Here is a 23,698-nt window from a genome sequence, read left to right as displayed (position 1 = left end):
TTCTGCCTGCCTGATAGAGAAAAAAAACTAATCGTTCAGAGCTTTGGCATTTCTTATGATCTCATGTTCCCCTTGGGACAGAGAGTGAGGTCACACTTCTTACTGCTAGAAGGTCTGTTTTTCTTCTTTTTTTTTCTTTTTTATCTCTCTCTCCTCCCATTTAATCCCTTGTGGTAGCACATCACAAAAATTGTAGCAGCAAACAATCTAGAATGCTAAATGCAAATGATTTCCTAGATCAGCATTTCTGCCTCTCAAGCACTGTTCATTACAGAAAGAACCTGCCTCTGGTACTGTCGCCGTAGGTTTAACGCTTGCTAATAAATGGCCTGTCACTCACTTTCTAACCCCCCCCCCCAGTCCCTCACTGCTCTTCATCCTGAAAATGTCTTATATATAAGCAAGAGCTTGACTACAGTTTCTATTAACATCTGTGAACAAAACGTTTCTGTAACAAAGAAGTAAACAGAGAAACAGGACAGACACCTGCAGCGTCTCTGCTCACTGTCATCACTGTCCCTATTTGTCACCCTCCCTCCCCAGCTCATAAATAACAGCTGCTCCCAAAACTGCTGAAAATCTCAAAGAATAGTATACGTGAAACCAACATTACATTACATTTATTGACCGCAAAACCTTCCAGATCGATGCGGTTTACATAAGCAAGAGATTGTAGAAAACAGCAAATTACAGAATTTGTGACTTAATCAATGCGGCAGAGGTACACCCGGGTGTGAGAAAGCCGCGATGGGACCTGTGATGCCAACTCCATCCTTTTTATATCTTTTTGAAGGTGCGGCATCCAAAATTGTTCTAAATGAGTTGTTGCACCTTAGAGATTAGTGAGGCCAGAAGGGATTCGGTGCTGAAGTTGGGTCTGAAGCCAAACTGGTGGGGTAGGAGGATAGAGAATCTTTCTAGGTAGGATGAAAGTTGAGTGGATATGATGGATTCTAATAACTTGGTTAGGAGGGGGATATTTGCTATTGGGCGGTAATTTGATGGTATGGAGGGGTCAAGGTCGGCCTTTTTCAATAGAGGGGCCAATGAAATATGTCCCATGTCGGAGGAGAAGAGGCCCGATGTTAGGGCTGAGTTTATAAGTTCGGTGAGGGAGGCGATGGCCTGTGTAGAGGTGTTCTCGAATAGGTAGGAGGGGAAAGGGTCCAAGGTGCACTTGCAAGTTTTTAGTTTGAGGCAAAGTTTGGAGACTTGCAATTCGGAAACGAGTTTGAAGACGATCCAGGGATGGGGGTGGAGACAGGTAAGGTAGGGTTGGGGTCAGTAGAGACCAGGGAGTTGTAGGAGACTGTGGGTGGGAAGGAGCGTCTTAGGGTGGTAACCTTTTCATTAAAGAAGATTGCAAGGGCATCAGCTGATATGGACGGTGGGAGCAAGGGTGGGTATTTTTTTGTAGTTAGGGAGCGCCAGATGTTAAACAGTGCACTGATCTGGTTGTTGGATTTAGAGATCTTGTCTCCGAAGAAGTTCTTCCTGGCTTTTTTTAGTGTTAAATTGTAAAGCTTAATACTGTCCCTCCAGGTCTGTCTATCAGAGGGGGATTTAGATTTTTTCCATTTGTGCTCCAGAGCGCGACATTTCTGTTTCAAATCTCTGTGAAGAGGTAAGTACCAGGGGGCCTTTCGGGGGTAGGAGATGGTTTTAGTGGATATTGGGGCAAGGGAGTGGTAGGTGGACTCTGAGAGGGCGGTCCAGTTGCGCCAATGGGATTCGGAGTCTGTAGGTCTAGGGATGGAGGAGAGTTGGTTGAGGAATTTGGACCAGAATAGATTGCTCGAGATTTTTTTGCGGTAGGTTATGGAATGAGAGGTGTGGAGTAGTGATTCAAGATGTGACATGAAAATGGGTAGGCAAGTAGTCCCTAGGAAGTGGTCAGACCAAGGGACTTGTTCCCAGCGAGTGTCGTCGATTGAAGTTTTGAAGGCGGTAAGATCGAGGAAAGTGGTGAAATCTAGTGTGTGCCCTTTTTCGTGGGTTGGAGATGGAGTGGGTGAGGGAAAACCTAGTGAAGTAAGGAAGTTGTTGAATTCAGTCGTGTCCTTGTTGTTGGAGTCTTCAAGGTGGAGGTTGATGTCACCAACGATCAGAAGTCGTTGAAATTTAAGGAAGGCGTTTGTTATGGCCTCAAAGACAAGGTTGGAGGAATTGGCCCAAGGGGTAGGTGAGCGGTATAGTAACAGGATGCCCAATGGGTGGGTGCGGAGTTCATCGTTGACTGAGGCCAGCAGATATTCTAGAGAAGCGTGAGTGCCCATCTCGAGGAGCTGGACGTCAAAGAAAGATTTATAGAGGAGTGCCAGACCACCTCCTTTTCGATTGGGTCTGGGGGAGAAAAGGCCTTGGTAACCGTGGGGGAGGAGTTCGTTTTGTGTGAATAGGTCGTCTTTGGCGATCCATGATTCTGTGATGCACAGGAATCCAGGGTCAAGCTCGTCTAGGAGGTCCTTCAAGATTTGGGTCTTATTGCACGCGGATCTGGCATTGCAATAAAGTGTCGGGACTGGGGTGAGAGAGTCCGAGGCAGTGTAGGGAAGATTGGCAGGGGGCAGGGGCTTTAGTGAATCTTGGTTGACTTTTCATACGGCGACCAATATTGGATGCAGTACTCCAGATGTGGGTACACCATCGCCCGATACAGCGGCAGGATAACCTCTTTCATTCTGGTTGTAAAACCCTTCTTGATTATACCTAGCATTCTATTTGCTTTCTTAGCGGCAGCTGCGCACTGCGCAGTACTGTACAACCCCAGATGAAAAGAAACAAATGCACTTCTTCCTGAACAGACAGCAGATGTAAATCAGTCACTAAATAAAAAATTAAAGCATTTCCCCTACCGTTGTTGTCTCTCTCCCTCCATGTACCTTGCCTTCTGGCCTGCCACCTGGTATTAGCTTCAGGCCGGTCCACGCTGTGATCAATGCAAGGTCTTCGGGCTGGCTCTCTGAGTGCTGCATTGCACAAAGCTGTGGGAAGCGTGTCCCGCGCCTCATCTGGAAGCCTTCCCTCTAACGCTGCGATGTTAGAGACAAGGCTTCCGGGTCAGGCGCAGGCCGCGGGGTAGGAGCCTTTTCCCATGGTTTTGTGCACTGCAGCACTCAGGGAGCTGGCCTGAAGACGCCGCATTGCTTGTACCGAGGACCAGCGGCTACAGAACAATCTCTTGGGCCCAATGGAGGTGCTGGCCATGTGGAATGGCAGAAAATTTCTACAGACCGGCGGTTGAAGAAGACTGATCTACAGTATCAATACAAGTATCAGACAATGTCTTCCTATGCTTGAAAAAGTTTCATAGTAACATAGTGGATGATACCAGAAAAGGTCCACTTGTCCATTCGTGATTCCCCCTATTTTATTCTAAGGCCACATCCCAGCAGACATACTGTACATCCACCTAGTTTATTCTGTTTAGTTGTTTTCTCATTGGACCTCTACAAGCCTGGGTAAATGCATATTCAAGTTCCCAAAATTAGACCAATACTCAAGATAACCCTATCCATGTTCATTTACCCAGCCTCTTCCCCCCATTTTTACCACTACCCTTTATGTATACTCCAGGGACTGGTCTCTACTCTGGTAGATTATTCCTACATCATCCCAAGCTGTAGAAACCAGGAAAATACATGGGACAAGGCAGATAGGCAATAGATGGGCTCTGAAATAAAATCTCTCTCCAAGTATATATATATATATACAAAATCTTTAAGAACTGCTGCATCTGTTCTTTATATTATAACCAGGCAAGTAAAAACTACATTTAAAAATAAATTGGACCCAAAAGAAGATATTCCCTGAGTCTTAGTGGAGCAGAAGTGGCAACCCAAGTATTTTACGGCAGTGCGATTTTGTTTCTCTTGGTAGGAGGACAGGGGTGGCAACAGTCAGATTCTCTCACCCTCTCCTGAGTTACATTTTCTTCCTTCTACTGCACAAACAGAAGAATCCATTTCCATGGAAAGTGAAGCAAGGTAAATTAACACACAGCAGCCATGTGGTGCTTCAGAGACCGTCAGCATTGCCCAGCCCAGCATTGGCAAGTTCCTGACTTTCCCCAGGTAACAGCTTGGTAGGTGTGGAATTCAAAAGCAGAAAAATAAATACATACCCACATTAAGAAACTGCGCCTCGGGAGCTCCTGGGGGTAGGCTAGGTCACAGTGGACCTTGCCAGGGAGGGTAAATGAGAAAAACAAAACAAGGAAAGAAAATAAAAAAAAAGAGAGTTCTGCCAGAGCCCTGGGGAAGGAGCTAGGGGACCGTGCCAGAGTCGGGAGACCAATGCCAGGCACGAATATTGAAAACAAAAGCTGTGGGGGGAATTCTCTGCTTTGCATGAATGTTACCAGCCTGGAGGTCTTGGCAGAATGAGATCCAAATGTGGCCGAGGTGTAGGAAACAGAGAACTATTAGGGAGGAATTAAACAAGGTACACAAGCAGAGGTAGATACAGAAAATATTTCCTAACTTTCTGAAAGCCAATTATTAAAAACCCTTAAACTGTTTCCCTTCTGATTTATGCATTTATTGACTGTCTTGATGAAGAGAGTCGCTCATTTATTTCTTTATCACACCACTCTTTTTTTGCCTGTGACACGAAGAGCCCAATATTCAGCCAATAGCGATCAGTATTTTGCTGCTGTTAAACCTAGAAATTCAATGCTGGACCATGTCCGGGCTCCAGCAGTGGCGCAGTAAGGTGGTGGGAGGGGCGGTCATCCCTGGGTGCCATGTTGGTGGGGGTGCCGTCTCTTCTCATTCCTCCCCTCTACACACGAGCTCCCCTTCCTCCTAGTTGAAGTTGTTGCTTGTGGCGATCAACACGTGCTCCTCACAATCCCGTCGGCTGTCCCACTGATGTTTCCTAGGAAGTGACGTCAGAGGGAGAGCCAATGGGGTCATGAGGAGCACATGGTTGACCGCCACCAGCAACAACTTCAACTGAAGGTACGGGGACAGGGAAGGAGGGAGCGTGTGCAGCAGGTGGGATCAGGGCAAGGGAAGGATGCCACTGCCCCAGGCGCCTCTTGCTACGCCACTGGGCTCCAGCCTTGAATTTCTGGGTCTAGGAAACTGCCTAGAACAGAGCTGTTAAATGTGAAATTCAGAACTTAACCAGCTATGAAGAAGCGCATAAAGATAAGACTGCGTTTTGTGAGATTCTATTTAGGCGATTCTCTTAACTAGCCAAGTGTCAAATCCACCCCCGCGATGCCCCAAAACAGCCAATTCCAGCTTGAGTGTTACCAGAGCATTTTCAGCCACCACTATCCGGTTAACTGCTGCTAAAAATGCCCCGTTAGCCCCTCGATAAGTAATTTAAAACTGCTCGGAGCCTCTCGTGGCTGTTTAAATCAATCTGGTTATCGGGTCCATAGAGTCTTCTAGCAATTTGCCAATTTCAATGATATCTCTTTGTAACTGTGTGCAGAGTGCAGGTGAATTTTTCCCTATATGGGAATTTCTACGTTCATATGTAGGCATTTTCTGGGCTATTTCATGTACATACGTGATCATTCTAATTTTAAAAGTATGTGGATAAATGCAAACTCCTCCTTAACCCTGTTTCCAGGAAAACTTCTGCTCACTAGTTAAAGGTATGGAAAACTTGAACTACAAAGAACGACTTAAAAAACTGGGACTATTCTCCCTTGAGAAAAGGAGACTGCGAGGGGATCTGATTGAGACTTTTAAGATAATAAAAGGAATCGACAAGATTGAGCAGGATAAAAAGTTATTTGCGATGTCAAATGTGACCAGGACAAGAGGTCATGGACTGAAGCTGAGGGGGGACAAGCCCAGGACAAACGCCAAGAAGTTCTGCTTCACGCAGCGAGTGGTGGACACCTGGAACGCTCTCCCAGTAGAGGTTGCTGCAAAACCCACACTTCTTGGTTTTAAAGGCAAGTTAGATGCACATCTCTTCGAAAGATGCATAGAAGGATACGGGTGACTAACCTTTTTTTTTTGTTTGTTTGTTTCACCAGGTTACACCTGGCTGGGCCTCCGCGTGAGCGGGTCACCGGACTTGATGGACCTAAGGTCTGATCCAGAGATAGCAGTTCTTATGTTCTTTTATCAAGCCGCACTAGCGGGGTTAACGCGCGCGACTTTTCATCACGCGCTAATCCCCGCGCTGGTCTAAAAACTACCGCCTGCTCAAGAGGAGGCGGTAGCGGCTAGCGCAGCCAGAGTTTAACGCGCGCTATTACGCGCGGCTTGATAAAAGGAGCCCAAAGTTACAAGCACGTGCCTTATGTGCAGTTTCATAAAGCGCCTATTTCCACAAAAAAACCACTGCTTTTATACACAGGAATGTTGCATGACTCATGGAGATCCACCTTCTAAATTACACCCCCCCTACTTCAGTAGGAAGGGAGGAGGAATTATTGAAGTGTGGCAAAGTCAACTTTTTACCACTGTGCGTGACTCACCAGTTAGTCACTTCTGTGGCATATAAATAATCCCGCTTGCAATGACTTTGTCATGGCGCCAATGCTCCCAGGCACTTCTTAAAGGGGCTAGCAGGTTATTTCCTGAGGTAGCCCCTCCCCCTACCCATGGCGCCCCAGTTCAAGACCACTCTCCCTCTTATAAGCCTTCTCCCAGGCCTAACTGGCATAATCCCTGGTGTCTAGTGGGGTTGGTGCAGGAGTAATCCCCAGCTGGTCCTGTCCTATTCTGGCCCTAGGCAACTCTTAACACTAGGCTTATATGGCAACTTGAACCCTGAAGGTAAAGGGTAAGGGTTTACATTTGTTATATACAGATAATTTCTCTGTCCCTAGCGAGCTCAGAATCTAAGTTTTGCACCTGGGGCAATAGAGATTGAGTGACTTGTCCAGAGTTGCTGTTAGGTGCCATCGACTCGTGCTCGAGTCCTAGCGACTTGATGAATTACAGATCTAAAAGGAGATCGGTTTTGTGCTAGTCCAGAAAGGTCCTCCAGCGTCATCCCCATGGTTGTTTTCAACGTGTCCAGCCATCTGATTGCAGACCGTCCTCTTCGCCTGGTTCTTTCGAACTTCCCAAACACGATGCCCTCCTCCAATGATCTTTCTCTTCTGACGGTGTGACCAAAATAAAACAGTCAAAACTTCATCATTTGGGCTTTGGGTGCCATAGCCGGTTTGATCTCTTCCAAAATCAATTTGTTAGTTCGTCTGGCAGTCCATGGCATGCCTAAAATCCTTCTCCAGCACTAAAACTCAAATGAGTCAATCTTCTTTCTGTCTTGTTTAAGGAGTTACATTACATTACATTAGAGATTTCTATTCCGCCTTGTGTTCAAGGCGGATTACAAAAGATTTATGGTTGATCTGTTACAAGAAGAGATCAGTGGTCATGACTAGTGAAGGTAGAGAATAGGGCGGGTATTTTCAGAGAGTTAAGAAGATAGGAGGAATGAGGTAATCGTGATGTTAAGACTTAATATCAGGGTAGGAAACAGAGGGTAGGGGTGAAGGGACACTACTCAGACTGGAGGAAGGTCACGAGTGGTGTTCCGCAGGGCTCAGTGCTCGGGCCGCTGCTATTTAATATATTCATAAATGATCTAGAAACAGGAACAAAGAGTGAGATAATAAAATTTGCGGACGACACCAAACTATTTAGTGGAGCTCGGCCAAATGAGGACTGTGAAAAATTGCAAAGGGACTTGGACAAATTGGGAGAATGGGCAGAGAGATGGCAGATGAAGTTCAATGTTGAGAAATGTAAAGTACTGCATGTGGGAATCAGAAACCCGAGGCACGGCTATACGATGGGAGGGATGTTATTGAATGAGAGTACCCAAGAAAGGGACTTGGGGGTAATGGTGGACATGACAATGAAGCCGACGGCACAGTGCGCAGCGGCCGCCAAGAGAGCGAATAAAATGCTGGGGATAATCAAGAAGGGTATTACAACAAGAACGAAAGAAGTTATCCTGCCGCTGTACCAGGCAATGGTGCGTCCGCATCTTGAATACTGCGTCCAGTATTGGTCACCATACCTTAAGAAGGATATGGTGTTACTCGAGAGAGTTCAGAGGAGAGCGACACGACTGATAAAGGGGATGGAAAGCCTTTCATATGCTGAGAGATTGGAGAAACTGGGTCTCTTTTCCCTGGAGAAGAGAAGACTTAGAGGGGATATGATAGAGACTTACAAGATCATGAAGGGCATAGAGAGAGTAGAGAGGGACAGATTCTTCAAACTTTCAGAACATAAAAAAACAAGAGGGCATTCGGAAAAGTTGAAAGGGGACAGATTCAAAACGAATGCTAGGAAGTTCTTCTTTACCCAACGTGTGGTGGACACCTGGAATGCGCTTCCAGAGGACATTATAGGGCAGCGAACGGTACTGGGGTTTAAGAAAGGATTGGACAATTTCCTGCTGGAAAAGGGGATAGAGGGGTATAGATAAAAGATTACTGCACAGGTCCTGGACCTGATGGGCCGCCGCGTGAGCGGACTGCTGGGCGCGATGGACCTCAGGTCTGACCCAGCGGAGGCATTTCTTATGTTCTTATTTCTTGAAGAGTATGGTCTTTATTTCTTTTCTGAATAACCTGTAGTCCGTGGTTGTTATCAGCAGATTTGGTTACATTGAGAATTGAACCCAGATCTCCAGGTCCTCGGCCCACTGCACTAACCAATGGGCTACTACTCCATGGGACTACTGCTAGGTGTTGCAGGTGCAATTTCGAGCCCAGCACCATCAAGACAGAGGAGAAATTGAGGATCCCATTAAACACCAAGGATTAGACCAGGCTGGCCAAGAGGTGAGTTTCTAGACATCTGGGGAGAGCGGTGCATAGGGAGAAGTAGCCTTAAATTGGTGGGAGCCTTGAATGAGTGAGATATCAGGAGGGGATATGTGATTGGGGGTCCAATAGGGCAGTTCAGGAAATTGCATGCCAGCCCCTTTAAGAAGTGTCTGGGAGCATCAAAGTGCCCATTGCGCTTCAGATGGAAATATGGCACCAGCTCTTTTGCTGATGGCATTTTCTAGGAATAACACACCTTGTTCAATTTATATACCAATGAGAAATTTTGCATGCTTTGCATCTTATTCCTATATAACGAATTCCTATATATCCTAACATTAATGTGTATTTCGGTAACATAACATGTATTATTGCCCTTTAACACGTTAAGGGGCAAATAATGCGCATTAGGATTGTAATGCACCATAATAACTAGCCTCCTTGCTTAGACAGAGGAAATATGCTTGCTTTTCCCTCCCTCCTATGTGGCACACAGCTGATGGATGCATAGAAGAGAATAGACAGACATGGCGAAAACAGCTTGCTTGGTTAGCAAACGGGCCGAAAAACATATTAGATCATTCAGTAATCAAATACATTTCTATTCTAGCACACAAGAAGCCCTGAAACTCCAGCGTTAGATTAGAAATGCAAACAGGGATTTACAAATTCAATAATTCAATGATTATCAATTCCCAACTTGTACGCTGCTTCGTGGATTCTACATTTAGAGCAATCATTTTTAATTACAGATATGTTTTATCCTATTAAACAAGTGCATTGTAATGCTACTATTAATCAGTGGCTTATGCTGCTTTGCACAAGAGTAAAACAAATTATTACCAAGAAATGCCTCTCAGAACAAATAATCTTATATCTTATCTATTTTTTTATGCTATATTTTCCTGAAGCTGTGATAAAAGATGATTTTGCTATGAAATAGTTTCTTACTACATGAAAAATAGTGACTCACTCAGTGGAAGTGTGTTTATTTAGACCTTGAGGCAGGTCTTTTTGGAAAAGAAGTTAAAAAAAATAAAATGTTGTCCATTTGGATGGTTAGCTAGGACAGAAAATGAAAATACAATCAGCATAGTTGAGACAATGGTGCAGGGATAAGGGATTTAGATTTTTTAAGAACTGGGCAATGTTCTTAGAAAGGGTGAGCCTAGTCCAAAAGAGTGGACACCACTTCGTTCAAATAGCCTTTGCGTGCTAGCGCCACATGTTCAAGAGCCATGCCGTAAGAACAAAGCATTCTGCAGGGCAATTGTGCCCTGCGAGAGCAGTTGTGGATGACATGTAAGCCTGAGACCTTGGTCCCTTTGCAGACGGACCAGGTCTGCATACCACAGTCACCTTAGCCAATCTGGTGCTACTAGAATCACCAGACCTTGGTGTGTCATGATCCTGCACAGAAGCCTGCCTATCATGGGCCACGGAGGGAAGACGTCAAGACCAACCTTTGACCATGGTTGCACCAGAGCATCCAGGCCTTTGCTTCCTGGCTCATATCTTCGACTGAAGAAATGAGCTATCTTTTTGTTGACCACCAATGCCATCAGATCAAATGTCAGGCACCCTCACTGACTACCAATACAGGTGAAGGCTTCCTGAGACAGTAACCACTCCCTGGGATCTAGGGTCTTCTAGTTGAGAAAATCCGTTTGCACATTGGTTCACTCTTGCTACATAAGATGCTGAGAGCACCAAGAGACAGGCCTCCACCCATTGAAACAGCATTTGGGCTTCCAAGCGTAGAGAAGCACTCTTGGTGCCTCCCTGGCGACTGACATAGGCTACCGCTGTTGTGTTGTCAGAGAAAACTCATACTACTTTGTTCTGCAGTGTGTCCCAAAAGCCTGAAGCACCAGGCAGAAGGCTTGAAGTTCCAAGCAGTTGACTGATCACTTCCTCTGAAAAAGGGACAGCATCGCAGCACAATCACCCTTTGCAATGTGCCCCCCAGCCATACAGACTGGCGTCCGTCGTCAGGATCACCCCTGTGGAGATGCGAAGAGGAACTCTTCTGGTTAGAGGATGAGGGGCTTATAATCGAGACTAAAACATGTCTAAAAACCTGCCCATCAGCACTTGGTCAACCTAAAAGACAGGTTGTCTAAGTGCCAATAATCAAACCTATTTTTGGACATATTCAGGGGTTTTTTAGGCCTCTGAATGCCACTGTGTGCTCAGAGCTACAGGGGGCGTATCTGGAGGAGTGGTTAGAGTGGGATGTGGACGGGATGGGGGTCCACCTAGACTTATTTTTCCTGCAGAGAGGTTTTACGAGACTTCCTGAATGGAACTTATACATTGTGACTTGGACAATGTAAAAATAGGTATAAATGCCCAAAAGTACCAAAGAGACCAGATAACCACTGCAGAGACAAAGTAAAGACCCACATACATTCCCCCAGTGTTCACCGACCCCCTCATACCCCCGCAAAGATCGGAATTAAAATGTACATACTTGTCTCCAGAACATCAGCACCTAGTAAAGGAAAGCCTAGTAGAGCTGCACAGAGGTGGCTTAAGTAGTCTGGGGGGGGTGGGCTAGTGAACCATAGAGAGGAGGACCCAGGCCCATAAGCCACTCTAACCACTACTAAAACCTATTGTACTGCCATATAGGTGCCACCATAAGGGCTATTAGGGTTGTAGACAGATGCGGTATAAGTGGGTTTTGGGGGGGGGGGCTCACCATATCCTATAAGGGAGTTCTGATGAGATGTTTATGTGGCACCCTTTTTGTGAAGTTCACAGCAGTGCCCTGTAAGGTACCCCACTGCTATGTTGCCTTGTCTGAGTGGTCAGGCCATCACAATGCTGGCTCCTCCCATGTCCAAATGGTCTTGTTCTGGGCAGCTGGGACTTAGACAAATTTTGGTTGAAAATGTGGTATAAAGATAGACGTACTGGCAGTCTAGACAATCAATAGCCTGGACGTCCAGATAGACGATTTTCAAAAAAAAAAAAAAAAAAAATATATATATATATATATATATTCTAGGCATATTTTTTGAGAATGGACATTTTACCACTGCCGACTTTGGGCCATACGTCCGAATCAGACTTAGACGTTTCTTTTGATTATGCCCCTCTGAAACTCCAACCACCAGGCTAGATTGCAACATGCTTCTAATGTCCAAGGCAGCTGCAGGCACAAGTGGAGAAGAGCACATTCTGGAGCAGACGCAAGTGCACCCTTGCCCAGGGAACCACATCCACAGTTGTAACCACTGATCTCAGCACCTGCAAATAATGCCAGACCATCAGAACAGTCTCGCTCCAAAACTCCCGTATCTGTCACAGAAGCTTCTCTCTGCAGGCTTTCAGGAGGAACACCTTGTTCTCCCTTGTGTTGAATTTGACTCCCAGATACTCCAAGATCGCTGCAGATGGCTTTTCCGAAACCAGCCCCCCAGCTTCTGTAGCAGCTGAATCACTCTTTGAACCACTAGCTTACCTTCAGATTCAGAATGGGATCAGCCAATTGTTCAGATACATTACATTACATTACATTACGGATTTCTATTCCGCCTATACCTTGCAGTTCAAGGCGGATTACAAAAGATTTGACTGGACATTTTCCAGTGAAGATACACTTATTTTTTTTTTTTTAACAACAGAGGAGATCTAGCTGGAAAGATTCCGAGGGGATTTACAAGTTGGTTAGCAAATTGACAGTGCTGAACTGTGTGATATAAACAAATAGATTACATTTGGAGTAGGTAAGATTACAATACATTTCAGGGATCTGTTTACTTGGTAGGTGATTTGGGGAGGATTTTATAGGGGAGAATTATCTGGAGGTAGGTGAAGATATACTGGTATATCCGCTCTGCACAGGTGTGCTGCAACTACAGCCATCAGCTTGTTGAAGGTCTGTGGCGCCATGGCCAGCCCAATTGGTAAGTCTGTGAACTGGAAATGTTTGCTCCAGCACATGGAAATGCAAAAACTTCCGGTGCTGTGGAAAAATAGGAATCTGCATAAGGGCCTCCGTCAAATCCAGAGAGAAATTCCCCAGGCGCCACTGAAGCAACCACTGACTGCACCATCTCCATCCAGAAACAGGGTATCTTGAGGGCCACCATTTACCTCTTTGAGGTTTAGAATCAGCCTCCAGTCTTCTGAGCTTCTCTCTTGGGCACTATGAATTATATCGAGCATCTGCAGGAGTCCGGGTCTTTCTCTGGTACGGATTCTACGGCTTCCAGATCCAGCAACCTTTGCACTGTTGCTTGGACTTTGGCTGATTTTCTAGATTCCTAGCCAGAGAGTTCAGAAAAAGATCCGGGAGGGAACAAAAGAACCCGAGCTTGTACTCCTCCAGTATAATGTCCCACACACAGCAGTCTGTAGTGATCTCCGCCTACGCTCCTCAAGAGATCGATAATCTCCATCTGATGCGTGACTTGACATCATAACTGCTTCTTCGGAGTTCTGGCGAAGTAGGATCCTGATGATTCCCCCAATCAATAGGATCCCACTTCGCCTGGCCCCTTCAACTTTTGTCTGGAGCCTTGAAAAGATCTTTTGCCCGAAGGCCCTCCTGAAAATTGGCAATATTGTCTGAGGGTCTGAAAATTACTGTGATCTGACCACCTAGGGGCTCGAGGTCTGCTGTACGGTAAAGACTTTGGCTTGTGATCCTGCACACTGGCCATAAGATCATCCAGACCTTGGAGGAGGAATCCCTCGCCCACTGTCTGATCCATGGCATCTTGCGGGAGAAAGTGGAATAAGCAGACATTTTGATCATGACTCTGAAAGGATCATACAGAGCATCAGCTACATAATCCACTCCAGACACTAGAAACTGGTTATCTCTCCCAGCAATTGATTCTGGATCATGGCGCAATTTGAAGTGGCAAGCCAGGTGACAAAAGACACTGCTGCAGCTGCTTTTAAACCTGAGGCCGCAGCCTCTTATGAACAAAATCCAGCCTGTGGTCCTGACATCCTTTAATACCGCGCTGCCTTCACTGGGAAGGGAAGTACACTTGGTAACCTGTGCCACCATGAAATCCACTTTCAGAGGAACACAGAGCTGGTTAAATTCAGCATCCATCCAACAGAGCTTTGCCATGGCTTTGGCCACCCGAAGGGTGTGAGCATTTTTGTAATGTCTTGATGAGAGGGAAAACAGATGATCTGTGCTTTTGTGCTGCTCATAAGTGAGTACTGTGTAGAAAAGGACTGCGGAGTCTCTATATTTAATTTCTAGAGTGATTCCATGATCACCTCCAAAAGCACTGAAGGCTTAAACAGCCTGTGCACAGTCGGGTCCTCTCGAAGATCAAGACCCTCCACCAGATCCAGATCTGGCCTCTCTAGAGATGAAGCAGCATCTCCTGCCCTCTTCATCCCAGCCTGGATTTGTGGTCCCTGAAGCAGGTCTCCTGCCATTTGCAAACCCCTTTGAACCACATTAATCACATGACAGAAACTTAAACATACTTCCTTTAGAACAGATCCTTTAGGGACAGGTACTCTGCAAGCAACACGAGTTTCAAAGAGAAGTTTTCAGGTTTCCAAGTTTTATTTAAAATTTGATAAAATGCTTATAAAAATTTCTAAGCAATTTACAATTAAAAGAACCAGGGTAAAAAACCACTTAAATCATACCAAACCAAAGCAAGACAAGCACTAACAGGAAAAAAAAAAAGGAAGGAGGGGAGAACTACAAATATGATAGAAAAGTAACATTAAATAGGTAAACACATAAAGAAGGGTTGCATGGTAGCCTAAAAAAGGCTGGTTATAACTGTGGAATTAATAATTAATTTACGGATCGGATATTTATCTCTGACTTCTGCTCTCAAATGCATCATTAAAAAGGAAACTTTTGAAGGAACTTTTGAATTTATCTAATTGTATTTCTGCTCTAATAAAGGATGGCAAATAGTTCTTGTATTGATGGTGGGGATATGTTTTCATGTTCTGAACTGGTATAAAGTTCACGAGTAAAAGATATGAACAAACTTTTCCCCTAATACAGACAATTTGAAAATTACAGCTAAAAAGCTTAATTTTGTAACTGTACCCATGCATATAAAGTATGTGCTTAGTCTTATCTATGCTGAATTTTCAAAGCAAAATTATATGTGCATTGAAAATTATGCTAGGAAAACTGCCCTGCACCTTGGACACCCTAACTCTGAGATGAAATACTTTTCCCATCACCCCTTTAATTAGAATCCTGGAAGTTCACCTTGATAAACAGCTATCTATGACCACTCAAGTGGACCAAGTTGTACGCAAAGGCTTCACCACGCTTTGGAAACTAAGATCCATAAGAAAATTCTTTGAACTTGCACCTTTCCGATTACTAGTCCAATCGCTAATGTTAAGCTTCCTGGACTACTGCAACATTTCATACCTAGCAGGCATGTCCGGAAACTGAGTATCATCCAAAACAAGGCAGTGAGACTAATCTTTAACCTGAAAAATTTTGACCAAATAACTCCATTCAACCAAAAATTACATTGGCTTCCTGTCAAGAGAAGAGTTCTCTTCAAATTTGGATGCCTTGTCTACAAACCCTACATGGCCTATTGCCTAACTACCTAACTGCTCAATTCTTGTTCTCGTTGCCAAGCCACTCCACGCGCTCACGATCATTTTTTATCTACCCTTCAGTCAAAGGCTGTACTCAGAAAAGATTCATTAACTGACTCTTATATACCAAGCCACTTCCAGAGATCCTGAATTGGGCCAAATAGTTAGAATATCAACATCATATATGCATTTTAGAAAGCTATTAAAAACCCATCTGTTCTCAAAATTCTTGTAATCCCTTCAAAGCAGCATACTGATGTGAAACTATTGTTAATTCATTGATGCCAATATTCTATCTATTGTAGCTCACTGACAATGGTCAGCCCATCTCTTTTGTACACCGCACAGAACCAAAAGGCTTTTACGGTATATAAATAAAAATTTATGTTATGTTATTAGTAAAAAGATGAATTTTCAAGAAGTACTTGAAACGTGGGCAAGATGGTTAAGATGAAGTTGTTTTGGGAGGGAATTCCAGAGAAAAAGGATGAGATAGAACATTACAGAATGAGTGGACTCAAGATGGGCAGAAGATACAAGAGGCAGTATAAGTTTAAATTTATTTGCAAGTTGGGTGGGCAGTTTTATAAAGGCTCTTTTCAGTGGGCTAAGTGATACTTTACCCATTTAAATACTTTTGAAAATTACTCTATAACGGGGCAATTTTACCGAGGTGGAGGTAGGCGTTTACAAAGTCACCTTGACATATACCTGTATTAACATAGGCGCTAGGAAAACACAGCACCCACTTTTATTGTGATGATAAAGAAATAAAAATACATATATTTTGTGGAATTTAATATACCACTATTCATAGCAACATCGAAGAAGTTTATAATATACTGTATACATATATTTAACACATTATCAAAGCTCATGTATTGTAACAACATTACTGAAGCTCATGCAAACCGCTCTGGATTGACTCCCCAGTCATTAGTAGTGGTATAGAAGTTTCCAATAAACAGTATTATTGGGAGTGTGTGGCACATGGGTTAGAGTTACAGCCTCAGCACCCTGAGACTTTGAGTTCAAATCCCTCACTGCTCCTTGTGACCCTGGGCAAGTCACTTAATCCCGCCCCTTGTCCCAGGTACACTAGATAGAGTGTGAGCCCACCAGGACAGATAGGGAAATAAGATAAAGTACCTGAATGTAAATCACTTAGGATATAAGTGGTAAATGTACTGAGCGATCCCGACGCATGCGTAGACCATCTATTTGCCTGTCGATGGTCTGCGCATGCTCTCTCCGTGTAAGGAAGACACTTTCACAGGCCGGGAGGGGGGGGGGTCAATCTGCTAGAACACTTGACTCCTACTAGGCCTTAATCCACCCCGACTCTCCTGCTCTCTGCCGCCTTCCCTGCAGTGTGAGCTCATGGGTTTAAAGCGGGGCAGCACTGTGGCGTGTTCTGGAACACGCTGTAGTGCAGCCCCGCTTTAAACCCACGGGATCGCACTGCAGGAAAGGCAACAGAGATCCAGAGTTGGGGCAGCAGAGATCAGTCTGGGTGGCAGAGAGCAGGGGGAAGTGGATATTGTGAACCGAGTTTAGCAACGGTATTTTGGAGCTGAGCAGGGCTGGAAGATCGGGGCAGAGAGCAGGGCAAGATCGGGGCAGAGAGCAGGGCTGGAAGATCAGGGCAGAGTGCAGGCAGCAATGGAGTAGGAGAGTCGGCAGGGATGTGTGTGACTGGTCCCCAGAAGTCGCTTCTTCTGTTGATTGGCCAGTCTAGTCGGTGTTCCAGATTTGTTTAGTGAATCACGTCATTGCCTACTTTGCATTCTGTTTCCCCTCATTTGCATGCACAGATCGGAATTGGAGCGGCACAGAGGTTAGTGAATCGGGTCGGAGGAAAATTGGGTCGCAAACCGATCGGTACACGATCGGTTTGCTTAGTTAATCTACTAGCCCTTAGTATCTTTAGGAGTAATACTCAATACATTTAGCCAAATGTATTCAAAGATTTGTTTTATCAACTCCATTTCACCCCCCTTCCCCCACACTAGTTCATCCCCTGGTGTCCTTAATATAGATTTCATCCATCAAGTCTAGTATATCACACGGAAAAAAGGTAGGATAAAACTGAACCCCCATCCAAAAAGTCAAAAGCAGGGAAAACCCATCAATGTGCACTACTGCAGCTATGACAGGGCCCCATTACCATTCCCCAGACAACTCTCAGCCCTACCGCCTCCCACCATAGCTGGAAATAAAGATGGATTTTGTGTCCCCTCCTCTTCTCTCCTAACCTAGACAAGGATTAATGACCCACTCCACAGAGCTCCCAGACAAGCAGAGAAAGGCTACGCACCTCTTCTACGGCTGCAATTTATCTTGGGAAGATGGTCCCCCCTACCTTGCAGCAGATTGGGTGTGCTCTGCCCCCTGGCAAATTAATCTCCCCAAAGATAAATAAATAAACAAATGAAGTAGATACCAAGGACTTGGAAGCACGCCAGACAGGAATGAATAACTCTTCTGTAATGCTCTCTATCTGCTGAGATCCAAACAAAAAAGGCAAGTCTTGAGTTTAGAGGTATCAGGAGTCTCAGAAATGTTAACTAAGGGAAGAAGTTATCAACGTGAGCTATCATTAAGATGGTTTACTTTAGCACAGGTTAAGAGTAAAATAATACATCTTAGCAATAGCCCATATTGATAACTTCCCCATTTAATTTTTTTTCTTTAATTAAAGAAGGATGTTATTAGTATGGGCTAGCTTTCTCATGTGTTATGCTACCGTTAACCCCAGTTATTAGTAACTAGTTATTAGCACAAGTCCCATTTTATGCAATGAGACCTAGTTACTAATAACTGGGCTTAACATTACAATAACAACTCTTAATGATAGATAGCTCATATTGACAATGTACCCCTTAAAGAAAAAAGAAATGACTGGAAATGGAAATCCCTGCTCTATGTAATAAAAGTAAGGGACAATGAAGCCATTGTGACATCACTGATGAAGTTGGCTCATTGGTAGAATGAGGCATTTTGACATCACAGTATCAGAATGAGCCAAGTATAGGACAATGAAGCCATTGTGACATCACTGATGAAGTTGGCTCATTGGTGGAATGAGGCATTATGACATCACAATATCAACTCTGGTCACAAGAGGCTGAAACTATTCACGCTAAAGCGGGGGAGGGATCAACATGGACTACTCTGAAGAAGTGCTATTTTACTGTTAATACCAGTTATTAGGAACTAGATCTCATTGTATAAAATGTGGCCTGTGCTAAAAATAGCAGGAGTTACTATGGAATAACCTGTTTTAATGGTAACATCTGTTGATTATTTCACCTCAAAAAAATCCTACCCTCCTAACACATAAAAGCAACTTCCAATTCCAACCATCCAACTGTACCAACCAAATTCAAGAACCAAAAACAATACTAACCTTTAGCACACCTCCAGCAAACATAAGGATGCATTTATCTGTCTGTTGTCTGCATGTGTGGATGCACACATGTATACATGTCTGTTCTACAGTATCTGTTGGTGTTTTGTTGTTGTGTGTGTGTGATCCACCTGGGTGTTGTGTCTGTGTATGTATGGTTGTGTATAGGCCCTCTGTGACTGGAAAAACAGAGGGGAGGAAAGATGTGGTTTCAAAGGAAAAATCTTTATTTTCTGTGTGTTAGTGTATCAGTCTTTCTAGATTAGAGAAGCTGAAACTGCTTCTCCAATAGAAATGAACTGGGGAATTTTTCAGGGGGGGGGTATTTCTCTAGAAACCCTGGTTTAATTTGGCCCACTTCAGCCCCCACAACAAACCTCGTACATTTCCATAAAATCTTTGGAGAATTATTTTGCACCCGGACAAAAAAACAGAAAGTTAGAGTGATATTCTTTACCTATTATTTTCCAACATTTGAATGGATTGAAAAAAATTAAAAAACAGTATTCTATAATATATGCATGATTTGGCACACCGTCAAAAGCGCGTCAAACATTGGTGCTTCGACAATCCTGTGGTGACATTTGCATGCAGGACTTGTGCGCACCATCACTTCCGCTACTTTTAAGCCTTTCCATTAGCGCTGTGAGGGGGGTTTGGGGGATCATTTACAAGTCCTTGCACTCCCATTGGGGGGTTGGGGGGAACCTCCCCCCCCAAGTACACTGAAAACTCCCGTTCTCCTTTCAATTTTCGCTGTTCGAGAGTTTTCAGTGTAGTGGGGGGAGTTCCCTCCCCACACACACCCTCCAAAGGGAGCGTGAGGACTTGTAAATGTAGTGGGGGATTCTCCCCCACACACCCCTCTCACAGGGATAACGGAAAGGCTTAAAAGCAGCAGTGGGCACATGTCCTACACACAAATGTCGCCACAGGATTGTTGGCACGACAAAGTCCGGCATGCTTTTGACGGGTCACCCATGATTTGACCAAACTCTGTCCATTCACTTGCCCACAGGCAAAGTACATGCCATCAAAATAGGGTGTGGACTTTTCCCACTAATCACTATTCTGTAAGACGACACTTATCTTATATACTCAAATATAAATCCTTCCAAACATAAGCTGAGACATTATTTCCTGAAAAAAGGGGAAAAATGTTAACTCAAATATAAGCCAAATATTCCTTCCCCATGATGGCTGGCATTTCTCTCCCTCTTCCCCGTCTTTCCACCTTCTGTGCTGACTAGCATTTATTTCCCTCTTCCTTGTCCCTCCCCCCCCCACGGTGACCAGCATCTCTACCTCGCCTTCCTATACCCCTCCCTCCAATGGTGACCGACACTTTTCTCTTCCCTATCATCCCCTATGGTTACTGGCACATCTCTCCTTTTTTCCCATCTACCTCCTCAAGTGACTGGTATTTGTCCTTACCAGTAAGCAGATGGTGATACAAAAATAGCTGCAAGCAGAGCTGTCCAGGGCCTTGAGTATTTGTGCATGCTCAAGGTTTTCTGGCTCTCACCCTTGGAAGTGGGCAGGCCTTTAGCATGCGCAAATGTTCAAGGCCCTGGACTGGCCCTGCTTGTAGTTCCTTCTGTCTCTGTGTCAGCCTTAGCGTTCGGGCTTACCACTAAGACAAAATGTTGGTCACTGAGGGAGGGGGGAAGAGTATTCACTCCGCAGTTCCTTAGTATCTCTCCTCTCTCCCCACACTCACCCCAGGCACTCCGCTCATCAGATAAGTCTCTCTTAACTGTACCCTTCGCCTCTACAGTCAACTCCAGACTCCATCCTTTCTACCTTGCTGCAACGTATGCCTGGAACAAACTGCCTGACTCGATGCATCAGGTTCCGTCTCTGGCAGTGCTCAAATCCAGACTCAAGACCCACTTCTTTGAAGATGCTTTCAATTCCAAACTCCAACCCAGCTGCTAAGCACCAATATCTGTCTTATCATTCCCTCTGTAATTCCCCCACCTGAGCACTGTGGATTGATGCACCTTCTTATCCAGTTTGCCTATCTTGACTAGATTGTAAGCTCTTTTGAGCAGGGACTGTCTCTTCAATGTTTTGATGTAAAGTGCTGTGTATGTCAAGTAGAGCTATAGAAATTAGTAGTAGTTAGGCAGAATATTGTGCTGACTTGACTGTAAGCCAAGATCCCAAATTTTTTTTGGGGGGAGGGGAAGGCATAAATCTCAGCTTATACATGAGTATATATGATATGTGTGTAAATGACTAGGATACTGCTATTATAAAGCCTCCTAGTGGTGAAGAATGGCCAATAATTAAAATCCATTCTTTTGTCTATTCAGCTGAGTGACATCTACTGTGTAGATATACAGTATTATCATAAGAATAGCCTTACTGGGTCAGATCAATGGTCCATCAAGCCCAGTAGCCCGCTCTCACAGTGGACAATCCACTAGTACCTGGCTAAAACCCAATGAGAAGCAACATTCCATATAGAACCCCAAAGAGTAACAAGATTCTAGAATCCCCAAAGAGTGACAACATTCCATGCTACTGATCCAGAGTAAGCAGTGGCTTCCCCCATATCTTTCTCAATAACAGACTATGGACCTTTCCTCCAGGAACTTGGCCACACCTTCCTTAAAACCAGCTACGCTATCTGTTCTTACCACACTCTCTGGCAATGCGTTCCAGAACTTAACTATTCTCCGAGTGAAAAAAAATTTCCTCCTATTGGTTTTGAAAGTAGTTCCCTGTAACTTCATCGAAGGGATCGTGGGATACTGAGAGAAGTATCCAGGAAATAAGTATAGAAACCTGACCAGGTCGTGCATGTGCAAAACCGGAGGGTTAGGACTTCGATGGGAAGATAGGACTTCAATGGGAAACCAGGGTGGCAAGGGGGCCCCTTCTGGTGATTCAGACAGGTGACCTGTTTGGGCCACCGCGGGAGCGGACTGCTGGGCATGATGGACCTATGGTCTGACCCGGCGGAGGCACTGCTTATGTTCTTATGTTATGTTCTTATGTCCCCTAGTGAAAAATCGATCCACTTGCACTCAGGATTTTGTAGACTCCCCTCAGCCGTCTCTTTTCCAAGCTGAGGAGCCCTAACTATTTTAGTTTTTCCTCATACGAGAGGAGTTCCATCCCCTTTACCATCTTGGTCGCTCTTCTTTGAACCTTTTCTAATGCCACTATATCTTTCTTCATTTTTCTGATTTTTTTCTAAGTCAACAGAATATTTGGGTAGCATTCAATCCAAACCACTCCAAGTCAGACACACAGAGACAACACAAATAAACACACATACACAAGCAGAGGTTGGAAAGAAATCCAGGATCCAAGCTTCACATGCTTTATCCACTTGTCTACCATACAGTCTCTTTTTTTCTCCTGTCTTAATACCCTACCTCTTTCCTTTCTCCTTTTGTAGCAAATAAATCTTCATCTTGCTTTATTGTCTTACCTGCTTTTCTTCCTCACTTTCTTTCACCTAACCTTCCCTGATTCTTTTAGCTCTCACAGATATCCTTTCCTCTGCTTCTCTTTCTAAAATCCTTTTGTACTTTTTGAATGTAACAAATCTGCTTTACATTGGACAAATCCAGGAAATATTTTACCTTTGATTTGACAGCCAGGACAATCCTTGGCAAGGCAAGGATCAGGCATTTTAATGCCACAGTGATGTACTTCAGCACAAAGTCTGCGATGCCCACAATCCACATCAGCTGGAAGAAATCCAGGCTTTTCAGCTTTGGTTTCAGGAATATGAGGCTGGAGACGCATCAGTAGATCAGACAGGAAAGAAAGAAAAACACAGCATGTCAGAGACAATTCCTGAGAGTATAAACAAGTGAAGATTCAGCACATCACAGCAGTCTGTACAACAAGTATCTACAAAGGATATGAATAATGAAAATGATTTTCAGAACTCCAGGAACACTTAGAACTTGGACAGTATTACTTTGTCTTTTGAGGGGTCCTCATTTATAAAAGGTGATGTCAGCTGGAATATTCTGTATGGAAAATACACAGTAATAGTTCCCATCAAGCAAAATTTCAGTTTAAAGAAAACCACGAAAGTTAAGTTCTCTTTCGGAGCACTGCAGGAAGCACAACCTTCTGCATCACAGACATTTTATCATTCGCGCAGACTTGCAACTCAGCATTGTTTTCAGATTTTAATCCAAATGGAACAAATGTTTAACCTACTTTATGCCAAAGGCACTTTCTTATCAAACTTTCAGGAAGTCAATCAAAACTTATCTCTTTGACAAATTCCTCTGACTCCACTTCTGTCTTGATGCATTCCTAAAACACTCCCAGATAAACTCGATTCATCTTAACATGCTAATGGAAAGTTTCTGTATTATCGCTGTCTTCCTCTGTAAACCACTCTGAACTATTTGTAGTATTGCGGTATATCAAAATAAAGCTATTATTATCCATGTGTTTTTATATCAGGACTTTTAGGGACACCAGAAGAAGACAATATTGTTGAAACACGGACCGTGCTGGGTTCATAGTTCCCAACGGTTTGGATCCTAGATATATTTTATGTGGATTATGAATGTGTATATTTCTTAATAAAGCCTGCATCCCGAACATCACCATCTCCACAGAGATTTTGTTTTTGCTAGATTCGCATTTTCTGTGGGATTAAGAGTCAACCTTTTGCCTGTTATCACACACTGTAATTCACTGATTTATACTGGCTATACTGTCCCAAATTTATTGCGCAAGCCTCTGATACTAAACATGACTGCTCCCAGCTAGAAGAAATGAGAACATGCAGCTTAGTAGTTTGCCAGTCCACAAAATAATTCTTTTATTTCTGCCGGTCCACGGGTGTAAAAAGGTTGAAAAACACTGTTCTAAAGCATTATGTCGCATGTACTGGAAGGAAAAATAATCTGTCATTTTCTTCTGGGCTGCATTTTGATACTACATCACCGGCACGCCACGCACCTTGTAGGCGC

The 23,698-nt window shown here is 44.1% G+C and overlaps 1 protein-coding gene across 5 annotated transcripts in view; it reads right to left on the bottom strand.

The window, feature by feature from the left end:
* Window positions 1-23,698, bottom strand: part of LOC117364703 (RING finger and transmembrane domain-containing protein 2-like) — an 81,299-nt gene that overhangs the window by 21,570 nt on the left and 36,031 nt on the right. For all 5 annotated transcript variants that reach the window (XM_033954209.1, XM_033954207.1, XM_033954210.1 and 2 more), the window contains one exon: window positions 22,340-22,493. In XM_033954209.1, coding sequence (XP_033810100.1) covers window positions 22,340-22,493 — 154 coding nt within the window. The remainder of the gene's footprint in view (window positions 1-22,339; window positions 22,494-23,698) is intronic.

This window comes from Geotrypetes seraphini, chromosome 8 (assembly GCF_902459505.1).
Source record: "Geotrypetes seraphini chromosome 8, aGeoSer1.1, whole genome shotgun sequence".
In the NCBI taxonomy this organism is placed as follows: domain Eukaryota; kingdom Metazoa; phylum Chordata; class Amphibia; order Gymnophiona; family Dermophiidae; genus Geotrypetes; species Geotrypetes seraphini.
Note: the sequence above shows the minus strand (reverse complement) of the source record. Positions and strands in the feature narration are given on the sequence as shown.